Below are 22,406 nucleotides of genomic sequence, written 5' to 3'. Positions count from 1 at the left end.
AATTAGTAAATCATCAGGCAATTATTTATAGACTTCAAGAGGGTGCTCTAATGCCAAATAGAATACAGCTATGTCCTCATATAAGCTCTTCAATGAATTCATATTTCATTTTTGTGAAAATGTGTATAAGTATGAACATGAAATGCTGCAGAAGGCAATTGTTTTGTTAATTAGTTTTAATGTGGATCTCAGTTGTTTTATGAGTTAGTCTTTGCGGGATGATAAAGTTGCAATCTTTGTCTTCCTCACGTTTACTGACATTTACCATTAGCGATAAGTGCCTTATTGTTAGTGAAGTCAATTCTCTTGTTGTGGTTCTTATTTAAATAAATGTTATAAAAGTTAATTGTTCTTTTTATTTTTTAAAACTTGGTGATTCCTCAAGAAATTAATTATTCACTCCAATATGTATAAATTTCAGGATTTTAATATTTTAATGTAAAAACAATAAACAGAATATGTTAGAAATTAATTTATTATATTATAAAAAAATATAAATTCATAAGCAGTCTTGTATGCCAGCTTTTTAAATAATACACCATACCTTTCTACAGTCAATTTAGTATATTACCAATAACCATACTAAATTCAAATATGAAGCGAGTGGCAGTGGCACTTTTTTATGATTTATGCTTCATGCACAATAACCAGCACATGCCACACAGAGCTAAAAGAAATGTGTCAGCCGTGTTAATTGTTTCTTAGCTTGAGATTAATAAATAAATAACATTGCAATTACTTTTAATATCTGTTTTTCACTTTCTGTACGGTAACAAGCTGTTGATTTCAACTATTCTTTACATACTCTTGCAATAGACTTTACTTAACACTATTGTCACAAAACACATTGCATTATTATGCTTAAGAAATAAATGCAGTCCATGGGCTAGTTCTTCCAAAAGTTGGGGTTCTGCTGCAGCCGCCGCTCGAAGTTCTGGTACCAAGTGTGCAGCGTGTTGAGGGGGATGTACGACACCCCGGGGGTGGGGGTCATCTGCTCCTGGGTCACCGAGTATGACGCCACAAAATTCACTAAATTTTCTAACATCTTCTGTGCAAATGTTACATATGTATTTGTTTGTTGAGTCTGAAATTATATAAAATTTGAATTTAAACATTTTGATAACAGTATAAGTCAATAATATTTCGCCACATTAGACGTAATTATATTATACTACAGTAAACACTTACAAGTAAAGGTTCTAGATGTTGGGCATTAGTCTCTGGTTCTATGGATATACCGATCTGTGCATTGTGGCAGATTTGCTGCTGCCCAAATGCATTCATAAATTTATTTTCACCTGTAAATAAACAGGAAATATTAAAATAACTACACTCACACAAAATTTAAAATTAAACTGATTAAAACATTTCACTCACTGGATAGTTCATGCAATTTCTTTAAATTGTGTATTTTAAATATAGCCGACGGTTTCGCATTAGAAATGTGACCTAGCGGCTGCCAGTTGGGCGGCGCGTTGGGGTCGGGCCAACTCCAGTACACGATGGCCACAGTGCCCGCCGGCAGCGGCGTCGTGCCCGTCAGGAACACTACGGCGTGGTTGATCGAGTCCACGTCCAGAATAGTAGTCACCAGGCTCGTTTCCGACACCGGCGTAAAGTCCGTTTGAACCTGGCCAAACAGATACGAACACGATAGAAACATAAAATGTAAACAATGTTTTTAGTTTCATTATTTTGACTTACCAGTCGCCCGGACACTATTAAACCGAATACGTTAGACATTTTCAGTTATAATTAGTTACTTTCACGATTAAATGCCCTGTAGTTATCTTTATAAAAATAAAATTTTGAGCATGTTTCTAGAAAGAACTTCAAATTCTATGCCATTCTCGCTCTCCGCAATCCGCATAAATTGCATTTCTGTCACTGTCAGATGCGTATTTCTTTGACATTGTCATTTACCAATTCTGCTTTATTTCTGGTTTGGATTCAAGTTTTTTTATATAAAGATAATATTAAATTGTTTATTGCTTCTAATATCACGAGGACATAGGATGAAATTAAAGATTTATTAATGGATTATAAACGACTTTTATATAATGAACCCGACGTTCCGAACACTTTACAGCGATCGTGGTCACGGGGAGACACGGGGAGGGGAGGACACTGGACAGTCTACCCGTGACGCAGTTTGGGACTGTATAGTTTCATGTAGATAATTTTATATTTATTGAAGTTAAATTTCTTTATAGCGCTTTGAGAGTAAAATTTCAAGGTCGCGTCATGGCAATACCGTCACGTCATGGAGTAAGGCGACAATTTAGGTATCTTTGAATCTTGCCAAAGAAGTTTAACTTCTGACACGTCATGTGCTCGGCACACACGCCCTTTTTTTTCTATTAAAATCGTACATATTTCAAGCTTTCAATTAGAAATGGAAAGTTTTATTTGTAATAGATCTAAGAACTATTTTAGATTTAATTATTATGTATGTATAAAATTGTTAATATTTTAGTTTCATTTTTAATAATAGTGCCCAAGGCACTGTTATCAAAGTTAAATCCGGTCTAAACAACTATAATACACTAAATAAATAATAAATAATAAATCGCTTTTAAGCGATAAGGCCGCCAAATTGTACATTTATTATAATAATATCGTTTTTGTAAATTTTGTTTTTGTGTGCAATAAAGTGTTTTCTATCTATCTATCTATCTAAATACCAATAGTATAATAGAGTGGTTGAGCTAGTGTTCTCTTCATGCATTGTAAATTGTTGTTTTCAGTGCAGACTGCAGTTGCAGTGGGATGCGTGACCGTCATAGATCATCGTATTTTTTTGCGACTCATATTCCCAATCCACAATATTTATGAAAATATGATTATAAGTGAATAGGATTTATGGATAAGAAATTATATAGGTAGGTATTTTTAGAAGTATAGTTAATAGTTCTGCTCGCGACTTGGTTCGCTTAGATTAAATTATATCATATTATATTATAATGATGTTGCCGAGAGCTTATAATAAATCGTACTAAACAATAAAGTTTCCGAAATCCAAAATCCGTTGAAGTTTTTGAGTGAAACCCTGACAACAGACAGGGAATTCAGTATTAGGCAGGTTTATAGTATATACATAATATGATAATGATTAATGACTATGAATTTATTAATCTCAGCATTATATGCACAGTATTACAATATTATATATAAGTATGTACATAAGTTTATGACTTAACTAAAACAATCGTCTTTCGCTCGTTTTATCTGATAAACAGATGTTATGAAACGATGCTGTAAAAGTTATTGTTGCATTATTAAAAATAAACAATCTTGGAATCATATCTTATCAGCGTGTCTAAATTTCGGTGGGGTAGGTATAGTCAGCGGAAATTCACAGGAAAAAATTTGAATTGTATTCATAGAATACGTTTTCATTCAACATGTGCGAATACATTAAAAAATGACAAAATATCTAGTTATTACTTAATTAAAAAATTAAGGCAAAGGTTCACTACAGGTAAGGAATCCGAATATACAAACGGAAACAAGGAGTGAATCTTTAGTTTTTCTACGTGAACACAGACACAAAATACCTTTTTATTGGTATTTGCACGTGAATTAAATTAATACAAATTATTTAAAATTACAATGGAAAAAAATTAACTTTTACGAGGTACTTATTACGACCCTTAGAGTATATATACTATCTATAGAGTGCGAACAACCAAGTGGGAACAGTAGGCACAGGTGGGAACAACACGACGCTCCCGCCGCGAGCGCTCGCAGTCGTGGTTGAGTGCTCACGAAGTGCGTTGCTCTGGATTTTTTTCATATTTACGAATAAACGTGGTGAAATGTGCAGTTCTATCTTGCAAAAACGATACTAGAGAATACACAAAATTGAAATCCACTATCACATTTCATCAGTCAGTCGATTGTTATACATCATTTTATGAAAATAAATCTAGCATCGCGGGGGTGAAGAGTAGGTGGGAGGCGGACACGCGCAGGCTCGCTCGCGCGCCTCACTGCCGCCACGTGATCGTAGTGATGTGACCTGACCAACGCTGTACTCGATATAAAGTTTACTAGAAGAACTATATTTTAACAAATTATTTATTTAACTTTAAAATTAAAACTCTCTGTGGTGTGTTTTGTATGATACACTTTCTAAATTATGAATGCGAATGTATTATAGTGTAAATGTAAAGTATGTAATGTTACGATATATTTTCTGAACCGCTAAATTGATATTGAAGATTTTGATAGTAGAATGGATAAAATTAAATAAAAAAAATTATTAATATTATTTATTATATTATCATTTTAAATTATTAATTATTCCTTAATATTTTTTACCATTTTTAAAACATTATTATTATTGTTTGATTTATTATTAAATAAATAGCACTAAACCCGATCTTTTATTTTATTAACTTTATTATTTAAAAAGTACTCACGTTTTTCTGATATTCCAATCAAACATATTTTTTTAAAGTACTTATAATTAATACAAGAAAATTTCTTATATAATATTTAATATTCAAATGGAATAAACAAACGTTATTCAGTTGGTAAACAAATTTAAAATTACATATTTATACTTTATTCATATATTTTTCCTTTAATAACTTATTGAACATAAAATTTATTTATGATACATATTTATTTACATAACTTATCGATAGTTTTCAACACGCAATTGATATCTACCCATCCCTATTTGTCACACACACATCTATATAGTATCTATATCTCATCTGCCTACGATGCGCACTATGCAATTTGTGCAATACACTCGCTCTATACTATTGTAATATATACTCTAAGTTACGACCTTTCTCTACTTGAATTCCTCCCAGAAGAGTCGAGTATAGGGACGTAGCGTAGTTAGTTATAGTAGTTAGTATTTGGTCTGCTTTAGTTATTTTAAAGACTCTAATTTAATAATCACCAGTTACTTGAGCAAACACAAACATTGACTATTGGAAATTTTATTCAATGCCAATATACAAAACCAGTCACGTTCGTCTTTTATTCGACTATGAGTAGGTTTTCATCTTATATATGTCTAGAAAAGCTTTTGTGTATATCTTGTGTAAGTATATATTGTAATGTGTCAGCTAATGAGATGAATTCTTTTGTTTCAGCTTGCAATTGTTACAAAATGTACTAGAATATTATCTTCTCTTATTAGGTAGTTAAGATACCTACCTACTAGGACGAATGTCTTTTGATTTCTGGGATTGGAAGAAACGTTTTTAACTCGGGAAGACAGAGCTGAATATTTATTCTTTTAGAGTTAGTTAAAATAATCAAGGTTTATAAATTTATAAGGATAGAAAAAATTCGATCACGAGGCGGGACTTGAACCCGCATCCTTCGCGCCATTCCGGGGCGGATGCCTAACCAACTCAGCCACTCGTGACCCGCCTGAACAATCGAATTTATTCTATCCTTTCAGTTTTATGTGTCTTAAGGGACACACCGCGCGCCATCTATTGAGATGATTTAACAACCATTTCAACCATTATGAAGCACTTTTCAGTGAATACAATATTGTAACGATGGAACACAACCTTTTCTTGAATTTATATTTTTTGGTTTTTATGGCATTCAAATGCTTTATAAATATAAATTTATAAAGGATAGAAAAAATTCGATCACGAGGCGGGACTTGAACCCGCATCCTTCGCGCCATTCCGGGGCGGATGCCTAACCAACTCAGCCACTCGTGACCCGCCTGAGCAATCGAATTTATTCTATCCTTTCAGTTTTATGAGACACATTTTCTATCCTTTATAAATTTATATTTATAAAGCATTTGAATGCCATAAAAACCAAAAAATATAAATTCAAGAAAAGGTCGTGTTCCATCGTTACAATATTGTATTCACTGAAAAGTGCTTCATATTGGTTGAAATGGTTGTTAAATCATCTCAATAGATGGCGCGCGGTGTGTCCCTTAAGACACATAAAACTGAAAGGATAGAATAAATTCGATTGCTCAGGCGGGTCACGAGTGGCTGAGTTGGTTAGGCATCCGCCCCGGAATGGCGCGAAGGATGCGGGTTCAAGTCCCGCCTCGTGATCGAATTTTTTCTATCCTTTATAAATTTATATTTATAAAGCATTTGAATGCCATAAAAACCAAAAAATATATAATCAAGGTTTATTTTAATTCAATAAATTAAAAATATGTTGTCCTTTTTAAATACCTACATCTCAATTTCATAGGTACTTAAATTAAAAGATTTTTCCATTCTAAAATAAAAAAAAACGTACACAAAAAAAAACGCTTAGCATGCTTTATGCTCTAGTTCAGAGGTTCCCAAACGCCCTATATCGACTGTTTCCTTTTCAAATAGGTAGCTAGGTTGGGTGGGTAAGGCGCCACGGAAAAAGATTGGGAAACCCTGCTCTATTTTTTTTTTGCCCTGGTGCGCCGCAGAAAGTGAAGAGGGGCGCCGCGCCGTGACTCGATCTACTTATATTCGCAAGCACCTTTTTTGAGCGCTCGAATTGTTTTTCTTAACTAAGCCTTACTTGATGTTTTCTGTTTAAATTCTTTTACAATAAAGAAATTGAGTTAATATTTATATTTTTTGTTCTTCTCTGCCTAACCAAATTTCTATTCTTGTATTGTAGGTAAGTACCTATAACGACTGTTTCCTTTTCAAATTGGTAGCTAGGTTGGGTTGGTAGGGCACCGCGCCGCGCCGTGACAAAAAACTTAACATGAAACTGCGCCGCGAGCTGAAAAAGATTGGGAACCCTCTAGTTTTTTTGTATGCAGATTAGTTACCAAAATCCGGTTTTGTCGCTATTCGTGATAATTTTGCAAATTAATTCTTCAAATATATTAATGGGAAGTGTGATGTATCAATGTATGCTCTATGAACTTATATAAAGTAGCCGAACGCATGAACATGTACTTAGGTATTGATTTTCGCTTTGGTGCAATGGCTGCGCGCCACAGAGCCTGCGCGCCTGCGTTGTTCTTAGGTCATGGCTTCGACTCCAATTTGTAAGGGTTAATTTAGGGACTTTTTTTACTGATTGTGGGCATTATTTCATAAATTTACATTTCATGTAGGTACCTAGTAGGTTAAAACTGCAAATTGCTGAGAATTTAATTATTTAAATATTTTTATATTTAAGTAGGTATCTAGGTACCTGCATAATAGATTTAAAATTCTTTTTTCTAAGTCTAAGAATAATTTAAAACAGTTAAGTATTACTTATTAACCAGTGATTTATTATTATGTAACAATTGAACGCTCTTGCCGGCTTCTCCCGTTATAAAAACAACTAGCTATCCACCCACGTTTTCAAAGAAAAACCCGCATAGTTCCCGTTCCCGTGGGATTTCCGGGATAACACATCAAGTTACCCTCTATAATTTATATGTGTGCTAAATTTCATTGTAATCGGTTCAGTAGTACTTATTTGCGTGAAAGAGTAACAAACACACACATCCTCACGAACTTTCGTATTGAAAATATTAGTAGGATTAGAAGGCGGGAATCGGGATAGGATTAAGAGGATAGGCATCTTATTTTCTAAGTTATACAATAAATACTTAGATCCATAGGTTAAAAAATTATTTTTAGCATTAAAATTAAATTAACGGACTAACTACATTGGCATTATAAAAGTAAAAAGACGTGTGGCACTCGGGGACTGCCGCGGTAAAGCTATTGCATAGCATGCCTTCAAGCCACACCTCCGAGCCCGTCGGAGTGGGGAGCGTGAGGTTTATTCGTTACGGAATTTCTCGATTCGGTCCCCGCGCTCAAGGCCCGCGATAGAAGCTAAATAAACAGAAATGGAGTATTTTTCTTATTTAATACGTAGTAAAAAACAAACAAAGATTTAAAATGTTACTTACTATTATACCTAGATCTTAGAGCACTATGATCTAAGTTCTAAGAGTATAGATAGACACTTAGCGGTTTTTAATGGTGATGATGACGTAAAATTTAAGTAAGTCTTGACTCTAGAATTTCCAAAATCCTTCAAAATTTTTAAGTGGTTAGTTATAATAAGATCTCCATATCCGGTTGTACAATGTAGGTACATAGGGCTCGTCTTGCACTGAGTTAAAAACCTTATCTGGATACATAATATTATTATCTTATCAAAATCGGTTTAGCGGCTTATTCGTGAAAAGGTACCTAATAAAGTCAAATGTTTATGAATAACTTAAAGAGATAGGCAAAATAGAAGGCATTAAAAAATTTATTTCTTGATTATAAGTCACGACTCACGATACAGAGTTCATTTTGTATCGTTATTGATAAGGGAAAATAAGAACCACACATCATAATAATAATTAAATTTATTAACGAGCATCAATTAACAGTGATATTAATCACAACTAGATATAAATATAAATACACAACACAAACATTACTAATATTATTCGAAAAATCAGGTCTTTGAAGAAAATTGTTTAAGAAACAAAACTTAATCTACTTTGTTATAGTTGAAGAGCATAAATGCATTATCTCGAGAGAGCGGAGGCAGATAGTTCAAATAATTAGTTTAAAATGATAAGGGAGCAAATAAAATAATTAGATAAGAGCAGTTGTGACTGAGGGACGAGCGAGTACACATATTTTTATATTTATTATCGTAATTAATTAATTTATCACATCGAGAAGCGGATTTTCCCAAAGCGGGAGCTACACCTAGCGCAGGTAACATTTCATATAACCTCTAATATTATTGCATCACTTATTATTGTACTGCTGTACTTCATCAATGACCTTTTACAATAAATAAACACAATATACAAATCACTCTTTCGTTACTACTACTGTATAGTAGTGCTGAGAATAAATAAATACTTTCTTTTCTTGAATACATTGACAGTTAAATACTAGTTCACTAGAATAGTACCTTTAAAAACAAGCATAATACTATAACTATGATAGTTATTGATAGATCATTATTGTACTGTTACATTTAATTGGATATTATCTCATCTCTGCTTAATCCCTCATGTACGGGTAGTCAATATCCTTGAGAGGGACAAAGGTCTCCTTGATGGATTGTGGAGTCGTCCACCTCATGACGTAGTTAGGGCCACCCGCCTTGTCGTTCGTGCCGGACATCCGGCCGCCACCGAACGGCTGTTGTCCAACCACTGAGCCTGTCGATTTGTCATTGATATAGAAATTACCAGCTGTCATTTTCAATTCTTCAAAGGCCTTCTCTAAAAAGCTTTGATCCTTAGCGAACACAGCTCCAGTTAAAGCGAACTTTGTTGAGCTTCCAACGAGGGCAAGGGCTTTCATCACATCTTTGTCATCATACACATAAACTGTCAGCACGGGACCAAAGATTTCTTCAGTCATCAACTTGTCGTGAGGATCGCTGGTTTCTATGATAGTGGGTTGCACGAAGTAACCCTTGCTGTCGTCAAACTCTCCTCCTCCGAGGATCTTGTTCTTGGGGTTATTCTTAGCATTCTTTATATATCCTGTTATTCTCGCGAATGCCTCGTCATCAATAACTGCACCCGTGAACACTTTGAAATCAGTGGGATCTCCTATTTTTAGTTTAGCTCTCTCCTCAAGCAAACCTTCTTTAATGGGTTCATAGAGAGACTTTGGAATATACATTCTTGAGCAAGCTGAGCACTTTTGTCCGCAAAATTCGAATGCTGATCTGATTGTACCATTCACAACAGATTGTATGTCAGCAGTCGGGTGAACGAAATGATAATTTTTGCCTCCACATTCGCCGATCAGCCGGGGATAGTTGCGGTACAAGTTTAAGTTCTTTCCAACCTCATGCCACAACCAGTTGAATGTTGGGACCGATCCAGTGAAGTTGATTCCGGCCAGATGCGGTGAGGCGGTGATCGTGCGGCCGAAGGTGGGACCATCTGCTGGCACGAAGTTGACAATTCCTGATGGAAGACCAGCTTCTCGCATTATGTTGAAAATGCGCCAATTAGAAAGAAGGGCAGTATCGGATGGCTTCCACAACACACCATTTCCCATGAGTGCTGGAGTGTACGCAAGGTTACCTCCAATCGCAGTAAAATTGAAGGGACTTATAGCAGCAATAAATCCATCCATACCTCTGAACCGGAGAGAGTTGCGAGTCACAGAGGGGTCTTCAGAGATAGGCTGATATTTAGCATTCTCTTTTAAGAAAAATACATTGAAGCGGAAGAAATCTATAAGTTCAGCGGCAGAGTCAATCTCCGCTTGCACTACAGATTTTGACTGGCCCAGCATGGTCGCGGCGTTGAGGCGCTGGCGGTGCTCTCCCGCCATCAGATCCGCAGCGCGTTGCCAAATCTCCACCCGTTTGTCCAGTGGCGTGCGGTCCCATCGCTTCTGCGCTTCGGCAGACACTTGGATAGCTTTCTGAATCGTTTTCTCGCTCGCGTAATAGTATTTGGCGATCTTACGGCCGTGGTCGTGCGGCATGACTTGGAATTTCGGCTCTCCCTCTTTGATGGTTTCGTCTCCGATCACGATGGGAACCTCCTCAGTGACGGCGGCGGTGCGCTTCAGCTCGCTGACGAGCGCGTTCCGCTCCTGGCTGCCGGCGCGATAACCCAGCACGGGTTCATTCTGAACGCCGAAGTCTTGGAATTTCGGCAGCTCGACCACGCTCGAGGCGTAGCGCTCGAGCGAGCGCGCGCTGTGAGCAGTTCTCGTACATATCGCGGACAACATTTTGGCGATGCTAGTCCAGCTGTTCCGTTATAAACACTAGATACTGATAAGATAGTGCGCTCTCAGTTTCGCCCAAGATACGTGCGGAAACTCGTGACAGAAGGTCGTTACGTAAATCACGGCCGCTCCGCGCTCGGACGCAACTATTACCGATTTGGTACGGAAAAAACGTAATTGGCAACAGCCAACAGCAATACTCCTAGCGCGACCTTCACTGCAAGTAACTAATTCACATTTTGTGTTGTGAGTTGTGACAAATTGCTTAGATCAAATTGAGATGGAAGTCAGAACTGGGAAATGTCAAATTGCAACAAAAATAGCGTTGATGGAAAATTTCGATTTTGAATCTTTTTGGTTCCTGTCCAGTGTAGATTCCTCAGTCACTTTTTAAAGCATTACAATACTTAATTTATTGTAGAATTCACTCTAGTTCTCTAAGATTAAAACAGAGAAAAACATTCTCATTTTTTTACTGTAGTCGTTTCAAGACTATCGAATTTGTGTCTATGAAGACTGCTCAGCTGTTGCAGCCCATAGACTAGTTAAGGCAAGTACCATTTTGCGTAATTGCGACTCAAGTTGCGACCACAGGTTGCGACTTGTGATCAGCCCTTTCATAACATTTTGCTTAATATTCTGGTCATAAATATGTGAAGATTATTTAAATATAAATCAACGAGCATATGATAAATAATAGTTATGTGAACAGTAGATAGGTATTATTGAAAATACTTTATACTGCAGGCCGACCTTTAATAACACGAGCTGTTTTTATGAATCTACTATCTGCACAGTACCAGAAGCAATATTTCAATTTACACTTATCTGAACCACCAATATCATTTCTGATTACATAGGTAATAATTATAAAAAAAAGACGTGTGGCACTCGGGGACTGCCGTGGTAAAACTATTGCATAGCATGCCTTCAAGCCACACCTCCGAGTCCGTCGGAGTAGGGAGCGTGAGGTTTTTTCGTTACGGAATTTCTCGATTCGGTCCCCGCGCTCAAGGCCCGCGATAGAAGCTAAGTATGCAATAGCTTAAAAACTAGTTTCTAAAATAAAAGTCGACCATATGTAGACCACCTATCTTAAAAATTGTAGGGCGCAGGCTCCGTAAAATGACCTACATTCTGCAAACGTGCTGCAAACATATTGGCCTATGGCTTGCTTATGGTATGTTTTTTTTGTGTTTTTTTTTTTATAGACGCATAATTTAAATTTCAAACAGTCAGCAGTCTTAAAATGATATTTTATAGGTACTATTTTATATAACAAAATAGTTAAATGAGACGATATTAGCTGTTAGTAGGTACTTAAATCTAAAAATTACATGCCAGTACATGGCCAGTACAGTATACAGTTGCTAGAACCACGGTAGAACACATAATTAGATATCTACTCTTTCACGATAATTATAAATAAAAATAATGAAACCGACAATCGAGTTTGAATCTGTCTGTGGATTATCCTGTTTGTTCAACTGCTTTGTCCTGCGCAACATTATTGACAAAATGATAAGATAGAATGATGATAAAAATATATGATAATTTTTATTCACGAAGCTAGTTAAACGTTTACGTCTTAAGATAATATCTCTGAACTAAACAAAAGATTAAAACATTATTTAATACATCATGCTTACGATAACACAGATATTGTCACACTAGTTATGTGACAACCCTACGCTATATGTAATGTGAAGCGCTGACGGTGTGCTTTCGTTCGTGAGAACGTTTTATTCCTTTAAATTATAATATTAGAATAAAAACATATTGTGAAGCATCGTGCTCATAATAACACGTATAATGTAATTTTACTTTTTAATTAAAATCATTTAAGAAATATGATTCTTTTTATTAATTCACTGGAAAGTGAATTTAACTGGCGCAGTCGGTAGGATACTCGGGTCGCCCGCGGGAAGATATCCGAAATGAATATCGGTTCCGAGGCCCCGCGCGGCCGACCGGTTTTTTTTAAAAACCCAAGCGAGTATCCAGAACATCAGCAGTATCCAGCCATCGATACAGAAACCATGTCAATGTGAGTTGCACAGAATTATTTTATTGTGTTGCTTTCCTATATTATATTCCTATATTAATTTTAGAATAAACCTTCACGATTTTCCATCCTAGGAAATCCCGGGGTACCGAGGCTGTTAATACCCAACAGTCCTCGAGAAATAGTTTAGTTGATAGTATTAGAAGTATTGATAGTTTTAATATGTCGTTTGACACGGAAGAAATTTTTAAATGCTTAAGGGTGGTCCCAGATTTTGATGGTAACCCCCATGTATTAACAAAATTCATTAAAATATGCGATCAATTAGTTATTATAACCGTACATTATTACTATATAAAATTAGGGTTCAACATTTAAACGAAAAATTGGATAAGGCATCGTCCTTGTTAGAAGCTTTAAAACCAGTGTAAAACGTAGATTGATAAATGGTTTAGGTTCTATACAGAATTAGCGCAATTCCTAGACTCCTTAGACGATAATATTAATGATTTACTTTTAAGCTTTTAGTAATAAGAAATATAGAGGATAGTTTAGCTTTTATGCGTACATCGCGAGCGCACCATGTTATGTTAGGGATAGATATATTAAGTATTATATTAGTTACTTTACGTTCCTTTTACGATTCAGAACAAATTATTAATGTAGATCTCCGCGAATAATTCGCACTGGATCATACTTTAGTAAAAATAGGATAGTAATTATATTAAGATTCCCCATTATAACTCCTCACACTTTAATCGTACAAATCATATCATCATACCTCCCTATCCCTATATAGCAACCAATAAAGATATTTATGTGCACATAGAGGCTGAATGCCCGAAGTTCAATCGAAGAGCAATCGGTTTCTATGTGAAGTCGACCCTAAATCATCATACAAGAAGTTCACCCGACTGTATTGCAAAACTCATCTCCACGCAAGAGATATCCAGCGACTGTGAATCCACCTGCCTAACATTAACTAAGCCAGCAATGGAGAAATTGGACGACAGTCACTACATCATTATTTTTCCTCATCTCACAAAGGTTAAATTATCCTGCAAGCGTAAGGAATAGCTTCATCTCCAAGGCAGTTTCATAGCAACGTTACCTACAAACTGCTCTCTACGTACTGACGACCTCACTATTACAAATATTAATAATGAAATTAAAGATACACCTACAAAAATTTTAATTGCACCAATCAGTAATATTCCGACGAGAACGCTAAAAAACCTTGGGACTGCACTCCATCTACCATACGACAATACCACTTTACATCTTTAGCTACTGAGCGCAGCGGCCACTTCAATGTTCCTGTGCTATCGTCGCTACAAATCAAAGAAAATGAATATTCAGAAAACACAGAAAACATCAGCCTCAGAAGTTGATCCTGCCGCAACATTTTCACTCAATGTCCTAAAATAGTTGCGGATCTGCGGGGGGAGGAGTTATGTGACAACCCTACGCTATATGTAATGTGAAGCGCTGACGGTGTGCTTTCGTTCGTGAGAACGTTTTATTCCTTTAAATTATAATATTAGAATAAAAACATATTGTGAAGCATCGTGCTCATAATAACACGTATAATGTAATTTTACTTTTTAATTAAAATCATTTAAGAAATATGATTCTTTTTATTAATTCACTGGAAAGTGAATTTAACTCACTCAACTTAAATACCTACCTAATTATTCACAATTATTATTGTTTGCGGTATTTAATGGATTACAATAATATGTATTAACTAAGTGAGAAAATAAATCTTGAGGTTTTTGAATCAGGTAGGTAAACTAATTTTGTATACCTATTTATTAGATTTGCTAATTTGGATGAAATCTTAGATTTGAACTTTTTAAATGAATTCTCAATTTTTCTTGTTCTTGCGGTATTCCACAAGAAACAAGCAAAATCAATTTTCACACATTGTACATAATGTTATTACAGTAAGTACATATGATGAACACACTCGTGATGTTCAACTACTGTTGCACGTGCTAATGCTAGCAGTAGCTTCCTATTATTAAAATATGTATTCGAGATCAATTATCTGCAATCTAAAGTTATAATAATATATTACGATCCACTTAGATTAAGGATTGGTCTTCCCAATCCTTAATCTAAGATGATCCATTTCCTTAGTTAGATTAAAAAAAATAGAATTAAATCGAATGAATGGCGACTTCTCTAGAAGACTTGTTCAGCAGTGGAAAAAGAAGGATTCATGTAAAAAAATAATGAATAAGAATAATATACAAAATTTACTGCATCTTGTCATTAGCAAAATCGTTCCTGGATGGTATAGTAGGAACCTTAGTAGGAACCTACTTCATGGCATGTCTATGACTTTCATTTTAAAACTTACTTTTAACTAAGTATTTATTTAATAGGTACCTATTGAAATGAAACACAGAATAATTTGTATACAATTTTATTGCCGTTTCAGCATCAGTACAGTAAACAATACACGTCGCATACAAAGCGCTACACTATCTCCGCAATGCATACTATTGGTTTGTCCGGGGACGCGCCATCTCGCACAGGGTCCTTCGTGAGCCAATATCTGTAGACTTGGCTTGGCGTGCAAATTACTTTTTTACCGTATAAAAGTATTTTGTTTGTAAAAGTTATATAAGGAAAATTTTTATTCATTGGTTTTAATAAATTATCTGTATCAAAAAGCGCGCCAATTTATCGGTTTGTCAGTACATCTGTCATTTTTGACAGCGACATTGGCTCACGGAGGCGACGAGATAGCGGCGCAACCCCAGGTCACGTCGCTAACCTATCTAATACTAAATGCATTAATATAAATGTCATAATACGCATAAGATACAACTAGGCATTGGCAAGTGTCGGCCGGGCGGCCTCCCGTACACGGAGCCCTAACATTGCACCGTCGTCGCGTGTACGGGACTAATGTACAAACAATATAATATGACACTCTTAGAGCGTGCCTGATCAGCTACTCGACTAAAGCTAAAATTAACTAACGCGCCCTTCGCACACCACGACGCGCTCTTTGTTACAAACATTCATAACATAAATACATTTCTAACGAATATGCGGAACCGTATGCTAAAATATAAAAAAATTACAACAAAAGATGCGACCGTTGTCCCTATGTCAAAGAAACTTTAAGACAAATATTCACTAGATTTTTTTATAATCGCAATTGATTCAAATGAATATCGGGCTTAAAAAAATCATACAATTTTTGACACCATAGGCGCTGGCCGTTCGAGATATTACATTTATCTTGAGTTCCTGTGCCAGGGGTCGCGCGTGTTGTGCGAAGGGCCAATATAAATGCTCATGAGCCCCTCACAGGCCTTCGGGCCCGGCTGAGAGGCGACTTAACGTTACACATAACATACAATAAGCGGATTACACAATACTCTTCCTGCAGAAGCGGCCGAAGTGAACACTTTACAATTAACCGACTTCACTTCCCGGCTCGTAATATTGAACAAATTTGGCCTCGATCTTTGTATAGTGGAATATAGTTTACCCAAAAATATATTTGACACAGTCGAGCGAATTGAGTTCGATCAAAAATGCTATTATAAAAAATGTGTTTCCCTAACGCTGACTGCGGTGACGTCACTCCGCTCTACATTTGTACCTTGTTTAGAACAGTACAAAAGTTCAGTTTATACAATATTATATGCTACAGTTACGAACGCTTGTAAAAGTGTAAAACTCCCAAAATACATCCAATTCGGAATGGTGATAGGAATGGTTGAAATCACATTTCTTTGTTTTATAGAGAGACCCTCTGTTGACATATCGCATTTATATTGCTCATTACAGTGGAACGTCAGAAATAGTTCTGTAAGAAAATAGCTCGTACAAATGTTATAGAGACAGTAGAAAATGCTTATAAAAATTATGTGAAAAAAGTGAATTGACGAAAATTTTCAATAAATACGATATGTTTGGCAGGATGACACTATTTTGACTTAATTTAAGCGAGCGAATCCGTATGTCGCAACTTATACTATGAAAATGCTTCAAAGACTTGATATTTACAGCTAATCAGTCCGTCCGCACATAAGTACTTATTACCTCTGTATACATTGAGCAATTTTTGATGGGTTTCTACCGCATTAAAGATTTACAAAATACCTATTACATATTATATCGTAGCTTATGAGTGGGTTTCATGTTCCACAATTTACATGTTATTCCAATTTTTGAATTTGTTCAGTGATTACTGTTTATTAATACCAATTATTATTTTTATTACACACTTCAAAATTCAATTGTATAGATTTTTCAAACATAGTTTAAATGTTTATTTGGAACCGAACCTGCGATTTCCAACCTTATATACAATAAAAATCAAACTTCATATTTAAAGGAAATCTAGGCGAAAACAAAATACATTGAACTCATAACCAAGTTCAAATAAACTGTAACCACTGAGCCACAGCTACATCGGAACACTTCGGGGCGTTGCGTGTATCACAGCTATAACAACACTACACTCACTTTACCATGTAGTTATTTTTAGTGTTATTTTTTTTAACTAAATTAATTTTATATTGCTTACGTACCTTCTAATGTCACATAAAAAATTAAAAGGTCGTATAAATGTCAAAGAATTAAGCATGTACATTTTTTGCACATAAAAACTTATCATAACATTTTATTTCAAACGGATAATCATATTTACGTCAATTTACCAACTTAAACTACTTTATACGGAATGAAAATTTCTTAATACAAATATCAATGAATCGTCGTTTTTTGTATTTATTATAAGGCTACACACTCGTTACACCGATTTTGATATAACTTTGTCATTTCGATTACAATAAGTCTTAACATAAAATTTGGCGATTATAACGCTTTCTGTCAATGAGCTATTTAACTTTATATTTTATGACTACAATAATTACGTCGCAAATGCACTATATAAATAAGTTCTGAGCACACCACTGAACTGAATTTAGAGAAGACAAATATCTTTTCTGCAAGAAAACAAATGTTGACTAACAATGATGACTTGATAGTCTTTAAAAGATTTTTTATACAAATTTTATTTCCAGTGTGGATATGTATAGTATATTTATATCTCTCTGTGCTCTCACTGCGAGTTACAATTATAGACACACACTTAACCAGATGAATCGTACATTTTGTTAAAATCGGAACATGCGATAGACACACACCTACAAATTAAAGCAGTGTTTACTGCGCGCATATGACACTTCACTTTGTTACAATTGTGTGATTACTGTCACTTCATATGTGTGTGTGTGTCTGTACCGATCTCCCCCTCCGTTCTGCACGATATTTGCACTATATGTTTATTTTTGTGCACGTGTGTGTCTACCTTCGTCCTATCTACATGCCTATCACCCAGCACGTATGTGTGTGTGTGTGTGCGATCTATCTGTCTATACCACAGCGCACTACGTGTGTGTGTGTGTGTGTTTGCATCGTCGTCCCAACGTCCCACAGCAGGGCCGTGTGAGAGCGCGCTCAGAACAGCAGGTCGGTAGCGTGTGTGCGCGCCTCGCTCCAGGAGCGCGCGGTCTCGGCGGCGCAGGGCCGCACGTCCCCCCCCTCCCCGCCGCACTCCGCCCCGCACTCCGCACCCCCGCACTCGCCCTCCCCGCACCCGCCCGCGTGTAGCGTCTCCGTGCTAGCGGCTGTGTCCGCCTCGATGTGCTCCTCTGGAAATGTAGAAGACATTATATAATAAGTAACAATTCTTGAATTAAACATATTATATGATACACATTAGAAATAATCAAATTAGATAAATTTACATTAAACTACATATTAGAAAAGATAAACTTAAACAAATAAAAAATAACCGCTTAAAGTTCATCATTTAAGTAATCAAAATCTAAAATCTTAATAAGATTACATCACTTCGCTTAATGTTTGGGTTTTATGTCCCCATTACATTCACATTATACACACCAGTTTTTATACTTTTATACAAATTTTAAGCACTTAATCTTAATATATATAAATCTCGTGTCACAATGTTTGTCCTCAATGGACTCCTAAACCACTAAACCGATTATAATAAAATTCGCACACTATGTGCAGTTGGATCCAACTTGAGAGATAGGATAGGTTTTATCCCGGAAATCCCTCGGGAACGGGAACTATGCGGGTTTTTCTTTGAAAACGCGGGCGAAGCCGCGGGCGGAAAGCTAGTTTATTATAATGTATTTGACAGTGTATACAGACCGGAGTGCGGCGTGCGCGAGAGGCCGAGCTGGAAGTGGTCGGCGCGCGTCTTGCTCGGCGTGTAGCGCGCCAGCCCGCCGCACGCTGTTACATACGCACTACATTTATAGCATTTACACCTCTTTATAGTATGCTAGTTTAAATGTGTCCAATTATGGCCATTACAACAATAACAGACACTTTCATTACTTACAAAGTCTGGATGATAAATAGCCAAAACAACCAAGAGATATGCCACCTTAGTTTTGAACAGACCGTTTGTTTACACAATTAAGATGAAGATCTAAGATAGATAATATTTAAGTGTTGGAAAGGGTATCCCACCATAATTTTTTCGTTTTGTAATATATTTTGCCCAAATTGGACTATAATAAAGTTTTTTTTACTGTTTTAACTAGAAAAGCGTTTTATCTTAAATCATTAACTTTAATTCGAATCTTAAATACCAAAACAAAAACACACAACTTATCTCTACAAAAAGGGTTATTTCATAGCTCATATTTATACCAATTTTAGCGACAATCTACAAGGTATATCACACAATAGCATTAGAGATGACGCGCGAGCGACCAAGGCCCGGCTACACGATGAACAGTATCGGCTTATGTCGTCCAATTACGTATTATAATTATTAACCCTTACAAATATTGGCTGTGGTATTCAATCTATGCTGTAATTAAAGGGCGCTATATGAAGTATTAACAAAAGGGTTTGTTTTCCTGTTAGTATCTACTTTTTAACGATTAATATGACTTTTTGAAAAATGTGCCTGTATATTATGCTTGAAGTTAATTTGCACTTGATATAATTTCGAGTTTCCTTCTCAATTAAATATCCTTTTAAATAATCTAAGAATCTCATTACAATACATTTAAATAACTCAAATCCGAAATTTTCCTTCCTTCTCACTTGTCAAAAATAACGGCCATTAGCCAGTAATTAATGTCGGAATATAACACAAAACAATGAGCACAAGTATTGAATTGTAAAATGCATAAATAACATTACAATGTGCTGTTTATTTGAGTTATATAAGCGGTCACAACAAACATAGATAGCCCTCCACGAGCCACTCATATCAGCGGTAATTACTGCGGAATTCATTATGTGGGTCGGTCTGTCTGTCGCTACTTAACTAGACAAATTATGTTTATAATGTGATTTATTCGTTCTATAATTGCGTTTGTCGGAAGATAAATTGTTCCATAAATTGAAAATGTATGAACTATCGTTTGAGCTCTAAATAATTTAATTTGTATGTATTAGTTGCGGGAAATGGGAAGGGATTTTTCCATTTCAGTGATTTACTTATTTTATTCAAATAAATTAATCAATATGCAACTAAGCGAATTATTTTACGTGCTTTATTTTCTCCTTCGGTACTTGTACATTTATGTATATTTTTTTTATAATTTGCATTTCAAATATAGATGTCGTTCCTATCTTCAGTATTGCATTGTTATTCCAAACAAACCATATACATATGGACGTTAAAACGGGGATGTTATTAGACATAGAATGAATGATACAGTATTAGCCTACAACATAATGAGATGGCTAGTCTACAGGATGGCCTCTCGCCATCTACACGTACGACATCAAGACATATGAATGTATATGGCTAGCAGGCTATATGGCTATGCGTGTATAACCGTGCGCTATATGAAGAACTCGTCGGGCGGCAGCGGGGGCGGCGCGGCCGGCCGCCGCAGCGAGCCTGCGCGCCGCACGCCCACACCCCGCGCGCCCACGCCCACGCCCATACCCCGCACGCCCACGCCCAGACCCTGCACGCCCACCGCAACACCGCTCACACCCCGCACGCTGCCCGCATCCCGCACGGATACGCGCGCACAAAACGCTAAATGCATTCATTTATATGTGGTTTTAACAACTTTCTTATCATCGATTTATTCATTAGCAGTATACGCTATTATAGGATTAGTGCACTTGCACTTGTGACCAATAAAATCGCAATTTTTATGGAAATTGTAACATGTTTCTGTTATTGCGAATAAACGGTACATAGGAACTAACCCAAAGAAGAGAAATATTGCTCCTACAAACGCTAAAGGTATATAGAAGCAATATTTCTCTTCTTTTATATATGTATTTTGTTTCAGCCTATAATTTTTTTTATTAACATTAATTGTATAATATCATAATTAATTTTAGAGATTGATTATTATTTAAAAACTGTGCAATTCAAACTACCGTCATCTAAACCTGACAAATTTATTAGGGGAGAGGTGCCATGAATGGGACAAAATTATATAGGTGTATATTTTGGGGAATATATGTGAGATAAAGAAAAAACTTTCATCTAGGCTTCAAATATATTTATTTATCTTTAAAAAAAAATAACTCTAATCATTTCTTCTGTGATCAATTCAGCATAAAATTCAAATAAGAAAATGTTTGATTTTGTCCCCTTCATGACTGGGTGGTATTGAATGGGACAGTGCTAGTCATGAAAGGGACATGTACTAAATTCTTGATGATAAGTTACATAATACAACATAATTGTGCTATAAAGTATCATGAAAGTAATCTTAAAAAATAAATGAGATCAAAATTACTTTTTGAGTGGAGTTTAAGTAATATAGGTATTAATGACATAAGCTACAAAAAAAAATTAAAGACGCCTTTTACTCCACTATTTTCATTTGCCCATTTCTAGCAAAGTTTACATTGGAACCAGTCTTCCTTACTAGTTGAAAATTTCTGTTTACAGACACAGCATTTATGTCCTCCTGCGTATTTGAAAGTTTTCTTAATTTTTGTAGTGGTTCATTATTGCAATCAGAAAAATCCTCACTGGAATCAAAATTCAAAATTGTGCGATCACTATCACTGGATGATTCAACGACTACCTTGGTCTTTTTCGTAGTTTTCTTCTGTAACTGTTTACCTTTTTTCTTGTTTTCTTTTTTATCTTTTTCATTTTCTTTTCTATTACTTCATTAACGGCTTCTTCAATTACTCTGGGGTCAACTCGTTCCTTCTTCTTTGGAGGAATTTTTATGTTAGGTGACCTTGCCTGCTTAATTATAACCTATAACAAAATTAGCAATTTAAAGAAAAATCCACAACCATGCTTAGCATTAAGAATATAGCCACAAAAGGGACGTCCCTTTCAAGCCCAGTGGAACTGTCCCAAACAAGACTAACACACATTTTTAATTATAATCTTAAAATAAAAATTATTATCATGCAAGTAAATGTAATTATAAACTCACCTTTTTTGTAATAAACCAACTATTCAGTTCGCGAAACAACCACTTTCAAAAACTTCAATAATTATTCAAAAAACAAAGCTGGAAAACATTAAATAAATTACTTTGGGGCACAAAAATATTCAACGCTGTTTCGCCATTTTGTAACATTTGACAACTGAATGAAAGTTGCGTCAATATCGTCTATGGACTGATGTTGTCACAATGCAGAAATAAAAAACCGCCTATTTATTTCTAAACGAAAGTTATTGGATTTGTCCCATTCAAAACGTGTCCCTTTCATAGCAC

The 22,406-nt window shown here is 35.7% G+C and overlaps 2 protein-coding genes across 2 annotated transcripts; both read right to left on the bottom strand.

The window, feature by feature from the left end:
* Nucleotides 1-457: 457 nt before the first annotated feature.
* On the bottom strand, nucleotides 458-1,879 carry LOC123702029 (protein OPI10 homolog). The gene is made up of 4 exons (XM_045649686.1): nucleotides 1,708-1,879; nucleotides 1,381-1,633; nucleotides 1,192-1,301; nucleotides 458-1,087 (listed from the first exon to the last, which is right to left on the bottom strand). The coding sequence occupies exons 1-4, from the start codon at nucleotides 1,744-1,746 to the stop codon at nucleotides 887-889; spliced, it is 603 nt and encodes a 200-aa protein (XP_045505642.1). The 5' UTR covers nucleotides 1,747-1,879; the 3' UTR covers nucleotides 458-886.
* A 6,411-nt stretch (nucleotides 1,880-8,290) lies between these two features.
* On the bottom strand, nucleotides 8,291-11,183 carry LOC123702650 (delta-1-pyrroline-5-carboxylate dehydrogenase, mitochondrial). The gene has a single exon (XM_045650413.1). The coding sequence runs from the start codon at nucleotides 10,665-10,667 to the stop codon at nucleotides 8,964-8,966; it is 1,704 nt and encodes a 567-aa protein (XP_045506369.1). The 5' UTR covers nucleotides 10,668-11,183; the 3' UTR covers nucleotides 8,291-8,963.
* Between the last annotated feature and the right edge of the window lie 11,223 nt (nucleotides 11,184-22,406).

This window comes from Colias croceus, chromosome 2 (assembly GCF_905220415.1).
Source record: "Colias croceus chromosome 2, ilColCroc2.1".
Lineage (NCBI taxonomy): Eukaryota > Metazoa > Arthropoda > Insecta > Lepidoptera > Pieridae > Colias > Colias croceus.
This window is presented reverse-complemented; position numbering and strand designations above follow the sequence as displayed.

What these genes read in the sequence shown, in the direction of transcription:
- LOC123702029 (XM_045649686.1), bottom strand. Translation starts at nt 1,746, where the DNA reads ATGTCTAACGTATTCGGTTTAATAGTGTCCGGGCGACTG. An exon ending in GAAATTGCATGAACTATCCA is followed by an intron (nt 1,302 to 1,380) that starts GTGAGTGAAATG and finishes GTTTATTTACAG; the next exon opens with GTGAAAATAAATTTATGAAT. An exon ending in AACATCTAGAACCTTTACTT is followed by an intron (nt 1,088 to 1,191) that starts GTAAGTGTTTAC and finishes ATATAATTTCAG; the next exon opens with ACTCAACAAACAAATACATA.
- LOC123702650 (XM_045650413.1), bottom strand. Translation starts at nt 10,667, where the DNA reads ATGTTGTCCGCGATATGTACGAGAACTGCTCACAGCGCGCGCTCGCTC.